The sequence below is a fragment of the Notolepis coatsorum genome (genome assembly GCF_963971535.1).
Source record: "Notolepis coatsorum genome assembly, chromosome: 13".
NCBI classification, from domain to species: Eukaryota; Metazoa; Chordata; class Actinopteri; order Aulopiformes; family Paralepididae; genus Notolepis; species Notolepis coatsorum.
In genome coordinates this window covers 29,525,912-29,550,500 of record NC_140177.1, presented here as the reverse complement: position 1 = coordinate 29,550,500, position 24,589 = coordinate 29,525,912, and the positions used below count along the sequence as shown (strand labels likewise).

The window sequence follows — 24,589 nt, the reverse complement described above, 5'->3', positions numbered from 1 at the left end:
TTCTACCGTCTCCTTCTGGTTGATGAATGTGAGCGTTTCTATCGTCTCTTTCTGGTTGATGAATGTGAGTGTTTCTACCGTCTCTTTCTGGTTGATGAATGTGAGCGTTTCTATCGTCTCTTTCTGGTTGATTAATGTGAGCGTTTCTCCCGTCTCTTTCTGGTTGATGAATGTGAGCGTTTCTACCGTCTCTTTCTGGTTGATGAATGTGAGCGTTTCTACCGTCTCTTTCTGGTTGATGAATGTGAGCATTTCTCTCCGCAGGCTGGTGTCTCCGGAGGCGCCTCCTAAGAAGTTCCTGGGCCTGGGCTCCAAGTTCCGTTACAGCGGCAGGACCCAGGCTCAGACCCGCAGGGCCAGCTACCAGATCATCAGACCCGCCCCCTTCTTCGAACGCTCCGCCAGCAAGCGCTACAACATGTCCCGCAGCCTGGACGGAGGTGACCAGTCTCCCTTGTTTCGCATCGACTGCCGCTAACGCCTCGTTTATACTCCGACGTCAAAGTGGTTGTGAACGTCTACAATCAGTATCTGAAATGAATCAAATAAAACGACTAACCTTTGTACTGTATTTTACTAGTATTGCTACCAGGTAATTTACCTTGCCTATACTACTACTATGCTAACATATGCTAACATCTATACTACTATACACTCAAGTCTGTAGCACTCATGTTCGACACCGTTTGACGAACAATGTTACTTAGCTTCCAGAGTTGTACCCTTAGTTCCTGCTGACTTGTTGTACAGAACTTGTAAGTCGCTTTGGATAAAAGCGTTCAGCTAAATGACTGAATGTAAAATGAAGATTGCAGCGAGTCTGTCGAGCTGGCCAAAAATGTTACTGCATGTCAAAGCTGCGTGAGCTGACGTGTACAGCACAGAGCTGTGATTGGCCGCTGCCCTGGGCTGGGCTGGGCTAGGCTGTGCACGCATTCCTCTGACTTACTTCCCTGTTTACCATTTATCATCTCTGGAGCTCAGTCGGAGTATTGCAATCAATCGTGATGAACTACCTTACAAACACGGACCAAATCGAAGAGGAAGTCCAAAAATATTTAGCCATTTGTACAACACAACACAGCCACCTAGTGGTCCGGTGGTGTACTGCAACCTGTGTGTTGAATTGACGTATGTCGGTCTGTCTCCAATATGCGCAAAATATCGGCAACGGCCTACATTGAAGCATATCTCAGCCTCAACGATTTGTGTAGGAGCATTCCTTTCCCTGCAATTGGATCGCTTTGAAGTGCAAATCAGTTGATTGTTCCCTTGCAATGCTAATCTTTTAGAGGAAAATAATATATATATATATATATTTTTCCACCTGGAAGCTGACAAAGCCCAAGGCGGCGCTGGCACATTCTGACTCGTGGACGGTTGGTAACATGAGGACAATGTGCCGTTAAGCTATTCAAAATCAAACGCCTTTGTCCTCAAAAAACTAAACTGCTCTGATCTTTCACAGCACGAAGAATAAGTGGCCCATTTTCCCCTTGTTAGGCGTTGAAAGGGAGCCATTGTGTGTGTCTTGTGTGAATGCCTGCATCATCTGGGCAATGACCTCATCAATCCCGGTCTTTCTCTCACTGCTGTGTGTTTTCTCTCCCCTCACAGCCCCCATCATGGAGAACCACGAGACCCTCATGAAGGACGCGGCGGCGGGCGACGGGCCGGCGAAGGCCATCGCCAAGGGGGACCTCATCACCACGGTAACGCCGGAGAAGAAGGCGGAGGAGGAGAAGGCGGAGCAGGAGGAGGCGGCCCAGACCAACGGCGTCGAGGCGTCCGAGCCCCTCCCCTCCACCCCGCTCAGGCCAGACGCCAAGGTAAACCGTTCAGACGGAAAGGTTTTAGACACTACTACTGATGTTTCGGTTTAATGAGCAATGGCTTTTTTAGAAACACGCCATCTTGTCAGCGATGCACTGATGCACTGATGCGTACCGAGAGGAAGTGGTTTAGTTGTTTTTCCAGTTTCTGTCCGCGTGACTCGTCTTCTGTGAGGTCCTCTTAAGGACGTCGTTTTATTTACCTTTCTCTTTTCCCTCCTACTTAATGGACTATATGGCTGTGGAGAATAGTCTCCCGGACGCTTGCATCTTACCCTGTAGACTAGACCTAAGTGCTTCTTGTCTGTACGCTTTTACTAATTAGCTTTTCTTTTCTTGTCCTTCCTTTGACCCAACACTACACGTGTGTGTGTGTGTGTGTGTGTGTGTGTGTGTGCGTGTGTGTGTGTGTGTGTGTGTGTGTGTGTGTGTGTATTCATGCAAATTTGCCCCCTACCCCCCTCCTCCCCCACCACTCCTCTCCATCTACACACACATCCTCTCCCTCCATCCCCCACTCCTCCCCCCCCCCCCGCCCCCCTCCATCCATCAGCGCTGTTTGTACTCGTCCGACCCGCTCCGCTCGGAGCTCTCTCTCCCCTCCTCCCCCGTGTCGTCCACCAAGGTGCGGCGGCGGCGCAGGGAGAACGCAGGAGAGCGCAAGCGCGCCTCGTCGGTCAGCCCGGGGGCCAGGGGCGGCGGGCCCGGGTGCCGCCGGCGGCAGGCGCGCGCCGACCGCAAGACGGCCCTGCTGGAGGAGCGGGCGCTGCTGCTCTCGGCGCGCAAGCAGCGGCTGGAGCAGCGTGGGGGGCGGCGCGGCGGCGGCACGCTCTTCTCCTTCTCCCTGCACCTGCCCGACCTCTCCTCCATCCTGGACGACGACGGCTACATCTCCTTCCCCGACATGTCGGAGATGCGCTTCCTGCCCGACTGCGCCCACCACTTCATGCCCATCAGGTCGCCCTCGCTCATCCCCTGCTTCCTCTTCATCTTCTTCTTCCTCCTCTCCACCTCCTTCTCCGTGCCCTACGCCCTCACCCTCTCCTTCCCGCTGGCGCTGTGCCTCTGCTACCTGGAGCCCAAGGCGGCCTCCCTGACTGCATCCATAGCCCAGGGCTTCCATGACCATGACAGTTCAGAGGAAGAGGAGGTGTGTCTGCTTAACGCTTTGTTGTATTGGAATTCCCTCCTCCTTGACGGTTCAGTATCGGCAGTTATAGACTCCCCGCCCCGCTCTCTCTCCCGTCCTGTGTCTCGCTGTCTAGACCCCGACCTGGAGACCGGTCTGTCCCCGGTGTCCCGTCAGTGCTCCTACTTTCAGAACCTCATCTCTGCCTGATCACGCCCCGCATCCCGTAGACCACATCCCATCAGCATCACCACGCGCGCGGAGTGGACCATGCACGCCTCCCCCCCCCCCCCTCGTGCGCGCCGTGTTAATGAATTGGCTTGTATTGGCTGCTCCACTTAAACGAGAGGGTTCGCCACAGATGAGTGCGTGGGTTATCACGGTCGACTCACGCGCCAACAGTTATAAGATATTCTTCACCGAGCACGTTGACGAGGTTTTAACGAGGCCATATTATGCTCCTACTTTTAGTCTTATCTAGCTGTAGAACGTCTGCAGAGTTACAAAGTCCGCGTCAAAGAGAGTTATCCGCTCCTCGACTGTCTGAAACACCTCGTCTGTTAGTCCAGCCTTTTCTTCCCGCCACACGTCCGTGTCACTATGTGATCCAATAGTATTACAACGGGACGTTCCGCTCCTGGCCTCCCTGACTCCTAAACTCTTTATCTTTTTTACACTTAAACGGTTTATGGAAATGAGTTTCTTCTAGGCGAGTAATAGGATTTGCAATTGCTGGGTCTTTCATTCATATTTGAGCTGCAACACTTGGGTTTGACAATTCCGCGACGGCGCGCGGGAAGGGAAGCACGAGCTCATTTGCATTTAAAGAGACCAGAGCCAGAACCGCCCGCTTCGAGCCGAGTGAGCAGAATAGAATAGAAGTACTTTATTGATCCCGAGGGAAATTCAGCACCGTAGATCGCTCACAATGAACATCCAGGTAGTCAAAAAAGCTCAAATAAGAATATGAGTGCACAGTCGATATACATTCTAATATATGTTGTATATATATTCTGAGCCTGTAACTAGGTGCTTTTTGACCAGGAAAACATGCAAATGTTTTGGCTAAAATACTAAGCTGGGAAAATTGGCATAATATGGGCTCTTTATGGGCAGCTTCAAAGGCTTCATCGACAAATATGCTTGTAAGGATATCGCGGACTAAAAGATGCTGTAGTTGAGAAAATCCTCATGCAAATACTTTAATACTTGACCCAGTGTCGGCTCATCCTGGATTATGGGGATTTTTTCAGACTTCATCCCTGCTAGTCCTCATCCATAGATTCCCACCCCATGTTTTAATGATGTGAATAGATCGTAATATAGGTTTGCGCCAATTAACCCATCTAGTTGTTTTTTTTATTTACATCCACATCCACGGTTTCATAATTTAGACTATCCCATCGACTGCACCCGCATGGAAACTCCACATTCCACGCATCGCATCCGTCCGGGGGTCCGAGTCTCTCTGCATCGCGACTGGCGTCGAGGCAGACTTAACTAAAACCGCTCAGACTCCAGCTGTGCGTTCCACGCGGCTTTTGGCAAAAACAAATAAAAAGGGAAAGCCGCAGAACGCAGAGTCATGGTTTCTCCCGCCTGAAGCGTGAATCCTTTCCTCCCGAGATCCAGCTCCAGCAACCCGAGCAGCTGGCGGCGTAATGTATATCCTGATGCAGAGAGACTGCGACAGCCTAGCGCATCCCCCGTCGCCCACGCGGTGTCATCTTGCACATGGATGGCGAAGAGGGGAGGGCCTGAAAGTCGGGTTACTGTACATCAGCCACATCCCACAACCAGGGGGGGTTATTATTGATATGCGGCGAAGACTATAACAGCAACTCCCCCCTAAATCCAAGTCATATAATCTCTCTTTCGAAAGTCCTATTTTTTTCACTGTGACGTGACTGACCGAAGGTTTCCCCTGATCTCCTTCCTCTGAGTCTGTTTGCAAACATTTTTGTTCACGTATTTTTTCTGTTGCCAACCCCAGCCCACCCCCCCCCCCCCCCCCCCCTTCTTTTGCTAATCGTTCTCTTTTAATTGCTGTGTCTGTGGAGTAGTATAGCTAAACAAAAACAGAACCCTGTGCATTTCTTTACATTCTACTCCCGTTGTGTTGGTCATGACTTGTCAGCGTTGAGAAGCTACTGGGTCTCTTGTTGACGAGATGGGTTGTTGTGGTTTTCTCTGCTTGCCGACGGGAATGCGCTCGCTCCGTTTCCACAACGGCAGACAGACAGCGATCAGACAGACTTTGCCTGTGACGGGGAGACGACGGCCACAGAGGTTTGTACGGCTGGAGAACAACACCCTCCTCTAAAGAGTTAACAGGCATGAGAGGAATTCTATTAAAAGTGAAACTTAATCTTTTTTCTTGGAGGCCCCTTTTTCCCGGTGGAATGTTCTTATTCCAGACGGATTTAAACCTAGAGTGGAGTGAGGCATGCGTAGACTGCATGCTGTTTGGGATATTCTGTATATATATATATATATGAGATATAGTGAATATACTGTAGACTGAATGTACAGGGTGCTTTTCTCTCTCATTTCCTATTCTGTCACCTTGTCCCCTGTGTCTTATTTCCTAGTTGTATATAATGACATTTCCTTCTCGCTACGCTCCTCTACACCATCTCATCCTCGTCCCCATCTGTCTCATCTCTGTGCTTTCTGTTCCCTGTGGCTCGATGTCTCTCTCTTTCTATCTCTCTCGCTGTCTCTCACTCTCTTTCTCTGTCTATTTCTCTGTCTATTTCTCTCTCGCTGTCTCTCTTTTTCTCTCTTTCACTCTGTCTCACTCGCATTCTCTCTTCCTCACACTCTCACTCACTTTCTCACTCACATTCTCTCTCTTTCACACTCTCACACTCTCTGTCTCTCACTCTCTGTCTCTCACCCTCTCTCTCACTCTCTGTCTCTCTCACTCTCTGTCTCTCACCCTCTCTCTCTCTGTCTCTCTCTCTCTCTCTCTCTCTCTCTCTCTCTCTCTCTCTCTCTCTCTCTTCGTGCTGCCAGTCGGAGGCTGAGGAGGACTCAGAGCTGAGAACTCAGGTACACTGGGCTCACTTCATAGCCCAGCTCACAGCATCACCGGATGCACTGAGCTACCTAACCCCACCCCCCCCCCCCCCCCCACAACCACTTCCAACACCATCACCCCCCACCACAACCACCATCACCCCCCAACACAACCACAACCCCCACCACTTCCACTTCCACCACCCCCCCCCCCCCCCCCACCCTCCTCCAGACAGTAGCCCCTCCCTTCTGTTGTGCCTTGCCTGCCGCTGCCGCCACTCTCTCTCACCACAACACGACCAGACTGAGCTTGATCTCAGTCGACCTCACAAGCTGCCGCCGCTGGCTCCAGGCACACCGTTTCAGTTCCTCTTTTTGTTGTCGTCACTGTTGTTGTACTTTGTGTTTATTTAAGTGATGGACTGATGTTCAAGATTCTGTTGCTGCTTCATTTTAGTTTTTGTTCCTTTGGTGTATTTTCAGTTTGTATGATTTCAGTCGAGCTTCAGCAGCTCTCCCGGGAGTAGAGTTTGACCCGTCGCTTTCATACCACAGAAACACAAAACTCCCAAACTCTCCCAGACAAACACGGTTTGAATTCGACCCGGAAGAGCAAACCTCAGCTGACGTCTCGTCTCCCGCTCTTGTGTCTCTCTTTCACAGTATAGTTTCATAAGACGAGTGAGAGGGGAGAACGTGTTTATCAGGCATAGTAATCTGATGTTAGAGGTTGGTACCGTGAGACATGCATGGCGCAGTTTACGCATGCATGGAGAGTCCTGACCGGATTGATCTGCAATATATCACCGACTCACCACCAGTGGACGTGTCAATATTTGACACGTTGTCTTTGCATTTACATTGTGGATTGCAGTAGAATTAACATCATGACTCACTGTATGGCGTGACTTGAGTGTTGAAACTCACCCTGTGTGAGATCAGACGATAACTAATCGATCGGATCGAGTCGATGTTTGCAGTGTTCCTAACGAGAAGTGGGAGTGTTGTTCTAATCTAGACTAAACCCATGACACTCTGCATGAAGCCTTATATTTTCATTGCATTTCGTTGGTCCTAAATGCTCTCTTAGCATTTAAGCACCAACTTGCTATTTTTTTTGTTCTGCCAACCGTATGGATGGACTTTTATTTCCCATTATTTTTTTATTAAAAAAATTTGACCGGATGTGCAAACTAACGAATGTGGCGAGCCGCATATTCGAAAGCATGGCTTCCGTATTTCCCCATTGGGCACGGCCCTCGGGACTCACCCCACCCCCCTCCCCCCCATGTGTGGTGATTGCTGGACTAGGACACGGAGCCCTCCGAGGACCTGGCGAAGCACCAGAGCAACATCAGCGAGCTGAAGCGCTCCTTCCTGGAGACGGGCGCCGGCACTCCGGGCATGACCGAGTGGGAGAAGAGGATGTCGTCGTCCCCGGCGCGCTCGCCCAAAACGGACGAGGCGCCCATGATAGAACCCCTGCACCCCCAGGATGTAAGCTACGGCCACACTCGTTAGCAGCATGTGTGTGTGAAGTGTGACATCAGCGGGGGGGGGGGCGTGCGGCTGGGCTCATGTGTGACCAGCAGCACGGGAAGTCACGTTCTAGAGAATAGAGTTGCGGCCTGCAGTGTTTTACATAATGAGTCTAGTGCCAGAGGTGTTGTGCGTACGATATGAGTACCTTGGCAAAGGATATTAATCTAATGTCCAGTCGTTACATTTAGTCATTTATCCAAAGCGAAGTTCTGTACGACAAGTCAGCAGAAACTCTTTCAGCTGAGTCACAATGTTCATCAAACAGTGTTGAAACTGAGTGCTGCAGTGTTGAGCGCATAGTAGTAGAGACATGTTGGTATATTAGGAAGAGTGCGTGATAGTAGAGGACAGTAAGAAGGTTAGTTTTTATTTATTTATTTTTTTTTCAGATATTGATTGAAGAATTGTGTCTTTTAGTCGGCGGCGAAAGATTGGTGGTGTTTCGAGAATAGGCGGCCTCTCTTTGATGACCCTCCTGGGGCTCGGATAGGAGTGGGTCGTTGGAGGTTTTGTATGAGACGTTGATCTCTTTCATATCTCGTGAACAGCCGATAAACGGATTCCTCTTAAGATCCGTATGAAACGGTATGATTCACACACATGGCGGTGTTTGATGCGAGCGCTGGAGTTTGACGTCGTCTCAAGCCTGTCCTTTTGTCCACTCGCTGTGTGATATAATCACGATAACCTGACGCGGGATGAATCGCTAGCTCTGATTACAGTATTTTTGAAGGTAAATCGTTTGCATCGGAAGTGTGTGTGAACTCCGGAAATGAAACAGCCGCCGGTTCTCTCCGGAGACCTTTAGGATACGGATCTCTTTCATGGCAGCTTGTGACGGCAGCGCCGTGGACGGACTGCATGCGTCACGGTTACCGTGTACGTCTGGTTCGCTCTGACTAACGCTCCTTCATCGCCGTCTTCCTCTCCCACAGGCGACGGACGACGAAGAGTCCGCAGAGTACGAGGTGAAGGACGAACCGGATGCCACCGCTGCCCCTAAGGTAAGTCACCATCCGTCCGTTTGTACGTGTGTCTTCTCTACATATGTCTCGGTGTGTCACTGTCTGTATCTTTGTCTGTGGTTCCTCTTGAGCTCACTGATGGTGGCTATGTGTGTCTGTTACCACTCACGCCTTCTGTCTGTCCAATGAATCCGAGTGGCCGAGTGTCAGTAAGCCAGGCTGTGTCCCCCAGGCAGCAGGCTATGTGGTGAGATACGTGGTGGACGGTAACGTAACGGACGGGGCCACCTCCTCCGGCCCGCAGGGCATCAGCGCGTCCACCACCCTGGACGACGACGTCTTTAGCGCCCTCAGGGAGACTCAAGAGAAGACCCCCGACTCTGCGGTGAAGGTCAGCCCCGGGACCGTCAGGCAAGAGGTGTCCCAGGCCATCAGCGACAAGAGGGGAACGCTCATCATCCTGAAGGAGGCGGACGACGGGGTTCGGGCGGAGGTGGGGGAAGAGATCCAGGCGGAGGAGGTGCCCACTACCTCTGAAGAAAAGGATGTTCTACCCTCTCTAAATGAAGACCAAGCAAAGACCACCGTGGTTCAGAGCGATCGGAAGGGGGAGGAGGACGAGCAGATCAAAGGTAGCGACTCGCCCAAGAAGGCCACGGCATCGTGGCTGTCGGAGACGGTGACAACTGAAGAGGTCACCAGCGGGTCGTCGACTAGGCGGGAAGTCACAGAGTCTGCGTCCGAAGGGTTCCGGCAGAGAGCCGAGTTCTTCACCTTCGAGGAAGTCCGTGACAACCAATCAAAGCCCAGCCTGACTACTGCAGAGACCGTAACCGAATCCTCGACTACGTCCTTAGCAGTGGTACTGTATGAAAAGTGAACCTCCCCCTCACCACCACCACCACCACCCTCCCCCCACTGCTTAACTAGTTTAACGACAAAGTAACCAACTGCTCTGCATGGCTAACGGTGCCAAACCAAACCACAGTGTTTACTCACCGAACTGCTTGCTTCTGTTGCTCACAAATGCTTTGCTTCTTTTTTATATAAATGTTGTTGTTGTTGTTTTTTGGTGTGTGTGTGTTTGGGGGGTTACTTTGGTTTTGTTGACAGCAAGGACACTATAAAAGAAGCAAGGGTGATCACGTCGCCGTGTAGCGCATGCACGCATATTGGTGCCAAGTATGGAAACTTTAATTTACAGCTGAACTTGAGTTGAATGGTATCAGCCATCTCCTCGTTTATGACCCGTCATTTAAACAGGTTATCACCTTGGATGTCGGAATCATCAGCAATTTGTTGCTTTTTTAACTAGCTAACATTTGATATATTGGTTGATGTATATTTCCTCAGATAGCTGGTAAATTTTTCAGCTTCAATAGAACTGGCATCAAAGTCTGGCACCAAGCAGAGCACAGAGCGCTCTTCCTTTTATAGTGTCCTTGGTTGACCGCGTAACTGCTAAGCAGCTTACCTTGCATCAGTAGCCGTCTGACACTTGATAAGGGGGGAAAGGGCTCTTGTTTGTTTTACTCTTTTTGCTCAGCAGGGCCGTTCTCGCTTCTTAGCCGTGTCGTCACCAGAGTGACTTCACGGCCCCCTGGCTCCCTGCCACCACTGCAGCTTCTCCCCCGTCTCACTCTCGTCTCACTCCTCCCTGATTCCCCCCCGGTGCCCCTGTAACCCCTCTGTAACCACCACTCTGCCGACAGAAAAATTGTATGGGTCTGTGTTTTTCAAAAATAAATGTTCAGGTGTTCCTTCTTACAGATGCTTCGGAATGATACACATTCCTGGGACCTCATCATCAGTCACGCTAAATCTGAAAACGGGATTTCCATTTTAGGATTCACTTACTTTAGAGCATCATAGGATTCAGTATTTGGAGATCCTCTGGTAGAACGCATGCCATATCCATACAATGTTTTCTATATTTTCCGAGCCATCCCATCTTTTCCCACACTTTTACTTTTCGTTCTCTGTCCTCCGAACCGTGTCGTCCATTTTGTTCTCTGTCGGAACTCTTGTGTCCATTTTGACTGTCTTCTATTTTTCTGTCTGTCTGTCTGTCTGTCCCTCTCTGTCCTTCTGTCCCGTCAGTCTTCGCTGGGATGGGTCTCCTCGTCACAACAGGTGACCACTCCTCTCTGGTCCTCCTCAACACTAACAGAATAGGGCACCACCGAGAAAAACAAATTAAATAAAAAATTGTCTTGAAGTTATTTCTACCCAGTAGATTATATTCTTTCCTAACCGGCTGTAGTCGAGAGAACGTCTTATCAAAGGACTGGATAACCCACAGACTCTTGTGCTTTTCCTTCTAACAGGTGTGATGTGAGACTGCCTTTTGCCGTGTGATTATGTAGACCGCGATTGCAGAGGTGAGGATCTAATGCATACTTTAATATCATTCACAGACAACGGCGGAGCCGGAGGAGGTGGTGGAGGAGGAGGAGGAGGAGGAGAAGGCGGTGGTGGTCGCCATGGTGACGGAGGCGGTGCCGGCCGAGTCGACGGCACCTACGGTGAATATCCCCCCGAGCGCAGCGGCCGAGCCGGTACACACAGTCAGAACACACCCCGCAGAGTCCCCCGGCGCCGCGCCAGACCTCGCCGCGCCACGCGAGTCGGCCGCTATTGTGAGCGAACAAAAGCCTGAGGCTTTTGGAGAGAAGCCTGTAGAGAAGCCTGTAGAGAGCGGTGCTCCTCCTGACTCTGTTTGTGCTTCTGCAACCGTAGTTCTTCCCTGTTCTGTGCCATCATCATCATCATCATCATCACCACCATCATCGGTGGAAGAGGAAGTAGAGGCATCCGAGTGCTCAGAGCTGACTGAGCAGACGCAGCTGCCAAAGGTAATGACGGAGAAGGTAGACTGCGTCCAACCCGCCGACGGTGCCTGGTCAGAGCCTGCAGCGCTGTCCTCCGCAGGAGCGGCCGGTGGGGGGAGCGATGAGCCCGTAGAGGAGATGGGGAGGGGTGCGGAGGGGGAGGACGTGAACGAGGCGGGGGCAACGGAAGAGGCGACTGAATGCTCCAGGTTCACCGTGGAGGCGGTGCCTGTCAGTGCTGAGACGGTAGGCTATAGGGACGAGGTAGACGGCAAGAAGGTCCAGTTCTCCACCGAGGTGCAGTACTTCAAGGAAGAAGAGCTCCCCGCAGACTTAGAGAAGGCTATGGAGGAGGAGGAGGAGGAGGAGGAGGAGGAGGAGGAAGAAGAAGAAGAAGAAGAAGAAGAAGAAGAAGAAGAAGTGGAGGAGAAGAAAGAGGACACTTCAAAGGCCTTATTGCCTTACACCAAGAGGTTCTTCCTGCCTTTAATCTATGAGAAGGAGAGGTACCACTACGCCCAGGACAGCTCAGAGGACGAAGACGTGGAGGATGAAGGAAAGGTCGGAGGAGGAGAGCCGGAGGCGCAGGGAGAAGCGGAGGTCGAGGAGCAGCAGGCCGACGTACCGAAGAGAGACGACGCGAACGGAGACGATCACGAGTCCAGCTCGCGGGAGGTAACCCCGGACGAGCCGAGGACCCCGGAGGCCCCTCCCACACTCGCACCCCCAGACATGCCTCAGCCAGAGGTAACCCCTACCCCAGCCCCCACCAAAGGGCCCCCGGGCCAGGGCCACGTAAATAACTTCACCGCCATCCTCCCCCAACGGCACAAATCTGCCACTAATAATAATCGAGGTCAACGCACAGCATGGACCTCCCAGTGTCAACTTTCTTACTTCACTGTTTGTCTCTGAACGGATCGGGGGAACCTATGAAAAGGGCACAGACACACACACACACACGCACTCTGATGGAACCCTTGTGATTTGCATCCCACCCGTGTGGTCATTTCCAGTCGACCGCTTCAGTATCTTCTCCCTTCACTGTAATAGGGACCCTAATGCATGACTGCATGCCTGTTTTTAGAGATCGAAGCCCTTAAATTGATGGTGGTTTGCTTTGTGTTTACGAGCATGTGGCATTCATTTGCTCTGATTTGATTACGTGGAGGTGGTTTTCTAGAACGAAGCCACGGCAGTTATTAACGAAAACACACTCTGGTCGTAAACTTAATTTGTTGATGGTACTTTTTTTTAAGTGCCTTGTAAGTGCTGTTCTGTCAGGAACAGACCGGCTCATGCTCCTCTCTTCCCCCCCCCCCCCGGTTTGTCTCCCAGAGTCTGCAGGCTGCACCGCAAGAGGAGTCGTCTCCCAAGGAGGTGCCTGTCGTCCACACGGAGACGAAGACCATCACCTACGAGTCAGCCGAGGTACACATACAGTGTTGCCATACATCTTAAAGGCCACATGAAATCAAAATGGATGTTTGTTTATGTTCTTTTATCACATTATGTCTTGCACTGATTTTCACTTATACGCCAGTATCTGTCCCAACAATTACAAACTAGTTGTTTTGTAGATATTAATGGTATTTTAGAGTTTGTTTATTTCCTGGAAAACGAGAAAAGGAAATGTTGATGAGTCATCCTGCACATGGGGGCGTGTACTATTTTAGCATCCAATGAAATGCTTTCTAGAATGATTTACAGCACATTGTAACTAAGCTAGCACTCTGCCTCTTTAACTAAATGTTTAAAATGTTCCCCAGAATTTTTTAACATTACTAGCGTATGTTGCTAACATTAGGATAATGGCAACCTGGTATTTCAGGTTACAAAATTATCGATCATCAGTCATCGATCCTAGGGCAATGTTTTTAAAACAAAACTGAAAAGAATCGAGAGGGAAGCTTGGAGGCAACAGAGAGTCATCCTGTCTTAATCTATTTCAAATATATTGCCCTAGGATTAATAACGCCATGTTAACGCAGTGAATCTTGAAATGCAGGCTTCAGAAAACAGAATTATCAGCATTGTAATTTCTAATTCACAGTGATGTATCTTGGCCTAAGGCTCTACATAAGGAGGTGTATATATATTAAAACTAATTTTGGTATTTAAACGGGCAATATAGTCGTTTTTGGCAAGAGAGTATACTATACAGGGGTGAGGCAGTGGCTCAGGAGGTAGATCGGTCGTCTGGTAATCGGAAGGTTCCCGGTTCGATTCCGGCTCCTCCCGGCAGCATGTCGAAGTGTCCCTTGAGCAAGGCACTTAACCCCCTAACGGCTCCCGATGAGCAGGTTGTCACCGTGCATGGTTGCCTCCACAGTGGGTGTGTGAGTGTGAGGTATAAGTTGTAAAGCACTTTGGATAAAAGCTGTTATATAAATGCAGTCTATTTACCATTTATGTAATATAGTGTAATGGAAACGGTTCACTGCTCTAAATTAACTAGGAAGGCGTGGTCAGCAAGGTGGTCAGCAAGGTGTTCAGCAAGGTGTGTTCAGCAAGGTGTTCAGCAAGGTGTGGTCAGGAAGGTGTGGTCAGCAAGGTGTGGTCAGCAATGTGTGGTCAGGACTGACCTCAGGTCTGTGGTTTTCCAGACTGTCTATGTAGTGATGAACAACGTGTGTAAATAACACCGACAGGTCGACACCAACGGCGACACGGACCCCGGGGTGCTGCTGAGCGCGCAGACCATCACCTCGGAGACCACCAGCACCACCACCACCACACACATCACAAAGGTCACCATCACCACCATCATTATTATTATTTAACTCCCTTTTGACCTCTGAACTCCCCCAGCCTATACATGGATCTCAGCCGTCCGCTTGTGACGGAACTGTATTAACGAGAGCCCTCCTTCTCCTTCCCCCGCCGCCGCTAGACGGTGAAAGGAGGAATATCAGAGACGAGAATCGAGAAGAGAATTGTCATCACGGGAGATGCTGACATCGACCATGATCAGGTCTCTTGATTGTTCCTGGTTCTCGCTCTTCTCTCGTCATGCTCTTTCCAGTGCTTTCTCTCTGTTACTCTCTCTCCTTCTCTCTGTTACTCTCTCTCCTTCTCTCTGTTACTCTCTCTCCTCTCTCTCTCTCTCTCTCTCTCCTCTCTCTCTCTCTCCATACTGTCTGTGATTATATTCGTACAGATGACCACAGCTTAAATAAGAAGCTGAATTGAGCCTGTAACCCTAACCCTCCTAAACCCTTAACAGATCTTCTTAACACAGCAGTCGGCTCATAGATATCTGATATGGAGTGACTCTCTAATGTGTGATGTTTTTCAGCCCATATTAACAGACCATGTGACTTTAAAACCAGTAATTGTCCAGCTGTTGTAGCTTCCGCATTTGCCACAATGACTTACAATCCACCTCCCTCCCATTCTCCCCCCCCCCTCCCCATCTCCTTGCCCTTACTCCTCCTTATCTCTGTCTCCCCCCGGTGGTCCTTCCCGGTACCGCACCCACCCATCCACCCACCCACCCACGTGTGTGTGTGTGTGTGGGCGGCTCTCTAGGCTCTGGCTCAGGCCATTAAGGAGGCTAAAGAACAGCACCCTGACATGTCAGTGACCAAAGTAGTGGTACATAAAGAGACAGAGATCACGCCAGAGGAGGGTGAGGACTGACCCAGGTAAGAGGACGAGGATCCCGTAGTGGTTGTGGCTCAAAAGCTGGTTCTCCGCACGCTGCTTTACCCCCCCCCCCCCCCCCCTCATTAAGCCGCTCCTCTCACCCGGCCCTCGCTTTCTCTGTAGCACTAACAGCCACCGCATCAACCCCCATGTCATCCCACCTCCCCAGCACCCAGCAGGGCCGGGGCAGCTCCTCTACACACACAGAGCCCGGGGTATTCTAGTCCCAGCTCCCCAGCACCCAGCAGGGCCGGGGCAGCTCCTCTACACACACAGAGCCCGGGGTATTCTAGTCCCAGCTCCCCAGCACCCAGCAGGGCCGGGGCAGCTCCTCTACACACACAGAGCCCGGGGTATTCTAGTCCCAGCTCCCCAGCACCCAGCAGGGCCGGGGCAGCTCCTCTACACACACAGAGCCCGGGGTATTCTAGTCCCAGCTCCTGACGGCGGGGCTTTAAAAACCCACAGTAATGCCCCCGGCAGCCTCTTGCAAACACTAGTAACTCGGTTGTGACACGCTCCCCCTGCTGGCGAGGGAATATGTTTTATCCTTGGGAGATAGATTTCTGTTTATCTACTTATTATAGCACAACGTCGTTGTCGTTGTTGTTCTTGTCTGTGTCCCCCCGGATTATACTTCCAACTTGCACAAGACGTTTGTAGGATATTTTGCTGCAGTAGACGCCAGCAGTGATGACGAGGGAGGTAATACCAGCAAAACCAGCTCTGCTCCCTGCTTATGTGTCTAGTCTGAGGTCTGCCAAGCCATCTGCAGTGACTGAAATTTGACCCTGTGTATACAAGATCAGATGTGCCTTTAGTCATCTAAGGCCTACGTTCAACCTAACTCATACAGTACAATTACCGTTGTAGTAATAGCAGTAGTAATAGTAATAATTATAGTTTTTATTTTAATTTTTTTTGTAATTATTATTATTGTAAAAAGCAGTATGTAGTTGGACGTAACCTTTTGTAAGACATGGTCAAGGACAAAACGTGTCCATAATAAGACCTATATCTTCCCATTATCGCGAAAGACACGTTACGCATACATGCACATCGAATCTCTGTATAATAGGTCAGAAGTTCATGTTGCAACTTTGAAAACCCAAGTATGCAAACATGACCCAAGTTGTGTTTCAACATGTCTGTGGCTTCAGCACTGTCAAGTTTTTTTTTTCTTTTTTCTTTCTTTCTTTCTTTCATTCCTTTGGTGTGTTTTGACTGACAGGCATGGAGCTGTTGAGATGAAGCCTCCCATTCCATCACATTGCGTTGTATATGTGTGTTTTCTTTTTTATTTGTTTTTTTTATGTGTTGTTCTAACCCTGTTCCCCTTTTCTTTCAAGTGGTGTGTTTCTGGAAACTGTCATCACGACTGTCTGATGATGACCTTATTTTTACATCAACTTAGCATCCTAGCTTTTCTTTCTTTTCATTAGCTTTGGAGTGAAAATAACCTGAGGCACAGGGTTTGTGAATGCGTGTGTGTGTGTGCTTGCGTGTGTTTGCGTGACTCACCACATGGGAATGGCTTTGTTTCTGTGGCCTTGCCCTCAGCCGTGCGTGCTGCCCTGTTTAACGTCTTGCCTGTCAGAATAACTGTGTTACGGGAAGCATTATTAACACTAAACATTGTTTGTGCCCAGTTAGATGCCATGCCTCTTTCACCCACTACATATACGTCTTTCCCCCGAATGGGGACATTTTCGTGACCTCTGTTTGGCACCCGTGGTAGCGTTGTTTTTGGTTCTGGTGTGGTTCTGGTGTTTGGTACGGCCCTGGCTGGTTTTTTAAGCTGCCGTCGGATACATCGTTTCCAACGGCTGTTTTCTCCTCCCTTTTGCTCGTAGGAATAAAGGCTGAGGACTCGCTTCGTCCTCCCCGACATCCAACACCCAGGATTCCATATATAGTGCTGGGGTTCTCAGAAGACTAGACGACGCCTCCTCTAGAAACGCTGCAGCTCATCCCCCCCCCCCTCATCACCTGCAATTTTGCATGAGACGGACGCAATGTTGCAATTATCAAAAAGAATGACCGTATCCTACAGGAAGCTGAGATATATATTAAAATAAATAACAACGGTTCTCGATACATCTTCTGCACGCTGTGCCCCGACTGTGTGCGAAACAGGCCAATCGTTTTATCTTTTTTTTTCACTGCCTTATGAATTTGATGCGTTTGTATTGATTCGTTTGAGAATATTATTTTAGCAACATTTTATTTATGAAATAAAAGCCATCACTCTAAAAAGAAAAAAAAACTGTAAATGCTGTCAGCTGTACATGTTAGAGCACATGCACTATAGCCTTTCTATGGATGTGCCAACCTCATCGCCAGCTAGCATTAGCCTCTCACTCTCACTCTCCACCCATTCGATGATTTTTAGTCGAGATGTGCATTACAAAAATGAACATGATCAAGTACTGTACATATCTACGCTTTCTGAGGAGAAAAAAAGGCAAATTATATCTCTAGCAAATTATTTGGTCATGTCTACTTGAAATGTTTATTTTATTTTATTTTTTTTAGTATTTTTCCTTCACCAAATGATTCCACCAGTGCAACAGATCATGAGACGGTGAAACTTTCAGTCTTGTTTCGTTTTTTTAGTATACTTAAAGGAGAGGGATCAAGCTAGATTGCCACGCAAGGAGGATGATTTTTGTGGCTGTGCTAAAAAGCCTTGAATGTTCTTCATGGTTGATGGTTAGATTCCTGGCTGTATCCCAGGTGTCCCAGCTTGTACGACTGGCCAAGGAGCGATGGGTGAGCTCTGTCCGACGACGCAAAAGCCAAGAATGATCTGTTTAAACCCCAGAACATGCCAGATATATGCCTCATCTGTTCCAAACTGTATGTGAATTACTAAGTATTATTCATGTGCAGTGACATCTCACAGTGAAATAAAGGTGGCAAATGCATTAATTTTGTCTTTTATTTTATATCAAATAAAATATTGACTACATTGTTGAAACTCATGTCATTAGTGGGGATGTATTCAGTTCACATCTGCACATATATCGTGCGATATTGAGCATATCATCAATGAATAGCCCGATGACTTCTACATGACCCTCATCCACAGACTGTTGGACCAATTGAATGGCTTCTGCAACCTGATCCGTAGCATCACAGGAAGGATACCATTAAAAACGCTGACTTGTTGACCTAAATGACGATGTCTATTAGCTATTTAAAAGTGATGATCTATTTAGGTTAAGGTGTATGAAACATTAAACCTAGCTATGGGATGGCTAACTGAACTTCAAACGTGATCAACTTCAGGATCGGTGAATCTAAAGACATCGGTAATGTGTTCCAGGGACAAATCTAAAGATAACGCCTTTCCCTCAATTTATTATTAATTCCGAGTTCGGGATATTGAGGTAAGACTTTATTTCTTGTATATATTGCAGTTATGGGGCATGTGCGGCATGAGAAGTCATCTGATAAAAAAAATAGATTGATCTAAATCCTTAATTGACTTCCCAATAACACGACCCCTCGGGTCAATTTAGACTGGTATACATTACTGTCGCTAATAGTGGCGCGGTGCGCAGCATAAGTGAAGAATAACGGGCAAAATATTAAGAAAACGAGTGTAAGTTAACAATACCTAACCTGTAGCCTACAGCCCTCGCCTATTTTTATTTTATAATTGTATTCCATTATATTGTGCTTCTATTTTTATTTAGTTTATATTCCCTTTTATTTGATTACCTGTCCGTTAAAGTCGTACCAAACACGACCAAATCAAATTCCTTGTATATGTGTGTAAAGCTACTTGGCAATAATAAAGACATTTCCGATTTCTGATTCTAAACAGAATCGTCGTTAAATTGACCACCGCAACACTTCCGGTATTATGAGCTCATGTGAGTGGGGGGAGGGGCTGGGGGAGGGACGCGTGAATGAATGTCGAATTGGATGTCAAATCAAAAATAATTATTAAAAAAAAAGTCAGTATGAAAGTCAAATGTGATCTGAATAGTGAGATTTTTTCTTTTTTTCTTTCTTTTATTATTTATTATTATTATTTAAAATTGTCTTGTTTAAACTGGATTTTTGTTTCTTGTATATGGTATACATTATTATTTTGTGTAAATTAGGTTGTACGCCGACCATTAAGTATCCGGTAAATATACTTGTTTAGTTTAGGAATAAGGGGCAGGTATATATATCTATGCAGGTAACTATAAGATTTATTCTTCCTGCTCCTTTTGTCCATGGTATGTATGATATTTATGATTGTGTATGATGAAACTCGTGATTGTATTGATTCCATGTGGCAAATAAAACTCTGAATCTGAAATCTGAACATGTTGAGAGCGCCGCCTTGACGTAAATCGTTGTAGCTACGCGACCAGAGCTACTACGAGTCTACGACTTGCCAAGCTCTAATCATCATTAATTTATTTGATCCCCTCGCGCGCCCCTTCCCCTCACGAGCTCCATGTAACGCGGAAGTGCAGTGGTCTGTTAAGCACGAGCTCCATGTAGCTCCGCCCCCCGGAATGTGCGCGTGCGGCGCTCCGGTGCTGTAGGTGGCAGCAATACAATGCAGCGTTTCCTCCAGAGTGCAACACTAGTCACAACAAGAGGAGGAAGAGGAAAAACGACAGCTTCTCGGATCGTCGTCGACTCTCGCCTTGCGTGACAACACAAGGATCGCGTTCAGCAGGCTTCGGGTATTACATTTTTTTTATTCACTATTTAACGCTTCGAAAGAGGCGCCGAAAGCGAAATAATACGCCGTGTTTGTTTGTTCGGCGAACGCGGCGTGTTATTCGATATTTCCCGAGTGTGTTAAAGACGCCGAAACATGCCAATGGAGGCTTGCTGAGCAAAATGGCTGGGCGCAGTGAAATGTGAAATATTCTAGCTGAGGTTATCCTTTCTACACGCAGCCCAGCCGGCACGCAAACACAGAGCTAACGTCGTTTGCTTGCGATACTAATGTTGCACCGATATTTATGTTGTTGCGAGTTGCAAATCGACGTGTTAAGCGCGTTTTTTAACGTGTTTCGGGCCTTTTCCCCCCGAACGGATTTCTGCACGACTGATTTGAGCACTTTTGTTTACTCTCTCTGTTCTCGCCACTGATCCGCCGTCGAATACACTAATAGTCAACAAGTTAGTAAAAACGTGTCTGCTAAAGTCGTTCTTGGACACTGATCTGTGTTGCATAGTTAATCTGTATAAATTACCATAATAAGTATGTACCTGAGTGTATTATAAAAAAAAAAAAATTAAAAGTTTTTATTTACATTTTTTTCCTTCTTTATTTAACAGGTTGCTCCTATTTGACCTGCAACATGTCTGACTTACTGAGATATATCGACTATGACCACAAAGCCACCTTCCTGAAGATGCTGAACCAGCAGCGGATGGAGGGCGAGCACTGTGACGTGGTGGTGGTGGTGGAGAACATAGAGTTCAGGGCTCACCGCTGTGTCCTGGCGGCATGCAGCAACTACTTCAAGAAGCTCTTCAAGAAGCAGAGCGACGAGGACAACTCCATCGTGGAGCTGGACTTCATCCGCTCCGACATCTTCGAGGAGGTGCTCAACTACATGTACACGGCCCGCCTGGCGGTCAGGAAGAAGGACATCAACATGATGATGTCGTCGGGTCAGATCCTGGGCATCAACTTCCTCGACAACCTCTGCACCCAGAAGCGCGAGTTGACCAACATGAAGACGCGGGAGAACCAGGCGCCGGGCGAGCACGGCGGCATGCGGGCCCAGGACGCCATCCTCAAGGAGCTGGCCATGGAGGAGGTGAGGAAGAACAGCTTCTACGACCAGGGGATGGACAGCATGGGCCCCGGCGGCTCGCACGTCTCCCAGCCCCACAACTACAGCGGCAACATGGGCAAGGACCAGCACGGCCACGGCTGGAGCTCCAGCTCCTCCTCCAGCGACATGAAGCTGGAGTACCTGCTGTACGGCCACCGCGACCACGGCTCCTGCCAGGGCCCCGGCGGGAAGCCCGTGGACCACAACGCCAAGAAGGAGCGCCTCCTGACCGCCAACCGGCCGTACGGCTGCGAGCACTGCCCCAAGGCCTTCACCACCGCCGCCCACCTCAAGGAGCACCTGAAGATCCACACCGGCTTCAAGCCCCACCGCTGCCTGGTGTGCGGCAAGGCCTTCATCCGGGGGCCCGACCTGAAGAGGCACGAGCGGGTCCACAGCAACGAGAGGCCCTTCGGCTGCCAGATGTGCGAAAAGGCCTTCAAGCACAAGTCCCACCTGAAGGACCACGAGCGGCAGCACCGGGGCGAGAGGCCCTTCAACTGCGGCTCCTGCGACAAGGCCTTCATCAAGGCCTCCGACCTGAAGCGCCACTGGAACACCATGCACAGCGGGAACCCCCGCAGACAGATGTCCCTGTCCCCCGCCACCTCCCAGCAGCCCCAGCAGCAAGGAGGGGGCGGCGGTGGTGGTGGTGGTGGTGGGGGCGGCGGCGGCGGTGGTGGTGGTGGTGGTGGTGGTACCACCGACGAGAGAGACTGGAAACTGGAGACGGGGCCACACTCGCATAACTCTGGGGACTGTTGAATATACACACACACACATAAACATTGATACACACTGATGAAACACACAGACACACGCACTCAATCACTCACTCGAACATAAAAGATACACATATACATGTATGTACACACGTATATATATCCACAACCCTGTGATAGGCTATATAAGCCTTCTATCACATGGACAATGATCGGTGAGCAACAAGAGATCATTAGCATGTTCATAGGCTGTGGGGCTGTATTATTATTATTATTCTAAAGAATTCTCTAAAATCATTTCTTTTCTCCGCCTGTAAAGATCATGTAAATGTTTTAGTTCACTCTACTATACGTATATTTTTCACAAGGCATCGTTGGTATCTAGACAGGTGGGGTCCTCATAACATTATTCTCTTTTACTTTTATGAAAATATGTAACATTTAAATGTTTTGTTTAACCTTTACTGGATTTGTAAGGAGATGATGAGGTGAGATTATGAGAGAAAAAAGGGGAGAAGATGAGGAGAAAAAAAAGATATTTTTTTTTGCATAACATTTGTTGCGTTCAGTATATTCATGTGGATGTTTTAATGGATGTGTTTAGTTGTATTGATTGATATTACACTGTAAGAGTAAGAGTCACCATTCTGCATTTTGACACAGACGATACCAAAGTCTTGGGTCTTTGACGGATTGTCTAAGAGGCTGTCCTGCCCAAGCAACCGGCCAACTAGATTTACTGTTATACAGTATGAACTGTCATCCAGCTATCAACAGTTAATGATAGATGTGTGTATATACTGTAGCTTAGTTTGTTGCACAATTAGAGTACACAATATTGAATTATGCACATATAACATTGTCCTACTCCTACACTTTGACAATAAACACCATTTGCTGCGTTGTATTCCTTCCTATGTTTTCTTTGAGCTTTTCTTGGTTTGTTTGGTTTCGACTCGAGAGTATACCGTATTTTACAAATCTTATGTACTTAGTTGAGGTTTTTTGTTTGCCGTTCTGGGTGTGCCACGCCCTCGGGACTGATATCTAGGCAATCTCTCAGGGGGTTTAATATCTTGTTATACTTTGCTTGGGTGAGGCGAGTCTTAAGTAGGTTTATATGATTTTTTAGGCCTCGATTTCCCCTGCAGCGTCTTAAGTTCAAATGAATAATTCTCTTTTAGAATGGAAATGTAGTCCTTCTGGTTTAATCAACGGATGCTTTGCTGCTAATTGGCACTTGGTGGCTGGTGAAGTTAACAGGAAACCAACCCCCAGTACAAAACTTATTCCCATGATCTCAATATTCAAATAGGTGAATTACAGATGATTTGATTTGACAATGAAATACTAGCCCTGTGGCGGGTGAGGTTTGTCTGTATGTATGTACACCACTCCACTCGCCTACAGACTTGTTATATATTTCCAGTGGTTTATGTTGTGCATAATCTTAAATTTGGAGAGATTTAGTAGGTGCCAACAATGGTCTGGTGTGTGTTTTAAAATAACACAAAACAATACTGGCAGAAAGCTCTCCTGCCCTGTGGAGAGTAATCTGAGAATACTGTGTCTTTCAAAATATGTTTCTCTCGTCTTGACACAAGCGGCCGTACTGGCTTTGGGTTTGTTTGGAGGCCTAGCCTATGCAAACAATCACATCTGGCACCCAGCCCCCCTAAAGTCTACTGCCCCTTGGGTTAGTGCCCAAATAATGTGGCCTGTTTGAATTCCTAGCTCGGTAGTGCAGGTGGAGCTAAAAAAAAAAAAAAGTAGAACTTGATCTAATGACCTGTGTTTTGGATAATAAAAAGTACAGATCCAAACCATGCAGGACGGAGCCGGCTGGGCCGACCACACTGCTCTCACACAGCCCTGTTGGGGAAAAGGAGGAGGGGAACTTTTTCGAACTCTCCCATACTCAGTATACAACACTAGATGGTGCCCTGTTCATAGTGATTGACCTGTTGCTGACCAATTTCAACTGTGTTGAATGCTGATCTTCCAGGTCCAAAAGAACCATGTTCCAACATGGGGGGCAGTTAGTTTCAAATAAATACACGTCGGTTCCACCGAGCAGGGGGTCCGTTTGAGCTCAGTCGCCAGCCAGACGTGCTGCCTGAGTTAAGCGTATGCGCTGTCACACACCTGCATGCTTTCCATACATTACCATACATCTGAATGCAATGGTTGAAATACAGCAGTGTTGGTGGGGGCCAACGCAATATCAGCCTTTCACAGTCACCTCTCAGTAAAACAGGCGGCCAGGCGTGCACCTATATTTATGACCGTTTCACTGTGCACCGTGGAGGGAAAGCGCCCTCTCTGCGCCAGCACGCTGTATGTAATATGTACAGTGAGATTGATCTATTCTTAACCGTTAACAGAGGACAAGTTTGATCTCCTATAATTTGGGTTGAAATGGCTCTGTGGAAAACTGACGTCAGTGTCTTAATGGAAAAGGCGGACCTTGCCTCACTGGTGTCGGTGGATGCCCAGGATCTGTTTTTTGCATTTCCTGGCCCTGGTGTGTGTGTACGTGTGTATGCATTCAAAACCAATGAGTGATGCAGGATCTGGCTTTTGTATCACACTGTTGGACTTATTGGGCCATGTGTGCAATGTATTTATTCTATTTTGTGTCGTGTGACTGCTTGTGTGTGCGTGTTGTCTGTGGGGGGGATTGGTGCATGAGTTATTTTGGTGTGTGTGTGCCAAGGGATTTATGTGATGGGGACTTATTGTTTGCGTGTGTATGTGTGTGTGCTCATGCATGTGCCTAAGCGCATTTGTATGTGTGTGCACGCATGTGTGCGTGTGTATGCATGTGTAATGATTGGGGGTGGAAATAGTGTGCGTGAGCGAGTGAGTGTGCATCCATGCGTGTGTGTGTGTGCGTGCGTGAGTGCATTTGCGTGTGTTTATATGCCTGTGTGTGCTATATGCATCTATAATGAGGGCTCTGTGTGTGTGTGACTGAGAGAGAGAGTGAGTGTGCATTCATGCGTGTACCTATGTGCGTGTGTTCATCTGTGCGTGTGCCTGTGGACTGTGCATCAGAATTGAGGGGGTTGTGTTTCAGTGTGCGTGCATGTGTG

At 48.4% G+C, this 24,589-nt stretch overlaps 2 protein-coding genes across 2 annotated transcripts in view; both read left to right on the top strand.

Moving 5' to 3' along the window:
• LOC311239505 (band 4.1-like protein 3) overlaps positions 1 to 17,895 on the top strand; it is an 84,108-nt gene extending 66,213 nt beyond the window's left edge. The window contains exons 13-28 of the mRNA XM_084327811.1: positions 265 to 440; positions 1,618 to 1,829; positions 2,386 to 2,982; positions 5,197 to 5,250; positions 5,980 to 6,015; positions 6,646 to 6,711; positions 7,294 to 7,479; positions 8,460 to 8,528; positions 8,722 to 9,351; positions 10,590 to 10,622; positions 10,907 to 11,014; positions 12,659 to 12,751; positions 13,972 to 14,070; positions 14,214 to 14,294; positions 14,852 to 14,967; positions 16,822 to 17,895. Coding sequence (XP_084183937.1) covers positions 265 to 440; positions 1,618 to 1,829; positions 2,386 to 2,982; positions 5,197 to 5,250; positions 5,980 to 6,015; positions 6,646 to 6,711; positions 7,294 to 7,479; positions 8,460 to 8,528; positions 8,722 to 9,351; positions 10,590 to 10,622; positions 10,907 to 11,014; positions 12,659 to 12,751; positions 13,972 to 14,070; positions 14,214 to 14,294; positions 14,852 to 14,962 — 2,551 coding nt within the window. The 3' untranslated portion in view covers positions 14,963 to 14,967; positions 16,822 to 17,895. The remainder of the gene's footprint in view (positions 1 to 264; positions 441 to 1,617; positions 1,830 to 2,385; positions 2,983 to 5,196; positions 5,251 to 5,979; positions 6,016 to 6,645; positions 6,712 to 7,293; positions 7,480 to 8,459; positions 8,529 to 8,721; positions 9,352 to 10,589; positions 10,623 to 10,906; positions 11,015 to 12,658; positions 12,752 to 13,971; positions 14,071 to 14,213; positions 14,295 to 14,851; positions 14,968 to 16,821) is intronic.
• A 1,636-nt stretch (positions 17,896 to 19,531) lies between these two features.
• Positions 19,532 to 21,537, top strand: LOC311239307 (zinc finger and BTB domain-containing protein 14-like; the record flags this gene model as incomplete). Its single annotated transcript, XM_084327613.1, has 2 exons — positions 19,532 to 19,662; positions 20,267 to 21,537. Exon 2 carries the CDS (start codon positions 20,290 to 20,292, stop codon positions 21,535 to 21,537), a length of 1,248 nt encoding a protein of 415 aa, XP_084183739.1. The 5' UTR covers positions 19,532 to 19,662; positions 20,267 to 20,289.
• Between the last annotated feature and the right edge of the window lie 3,052 nt (positions 21,538 to 24,589).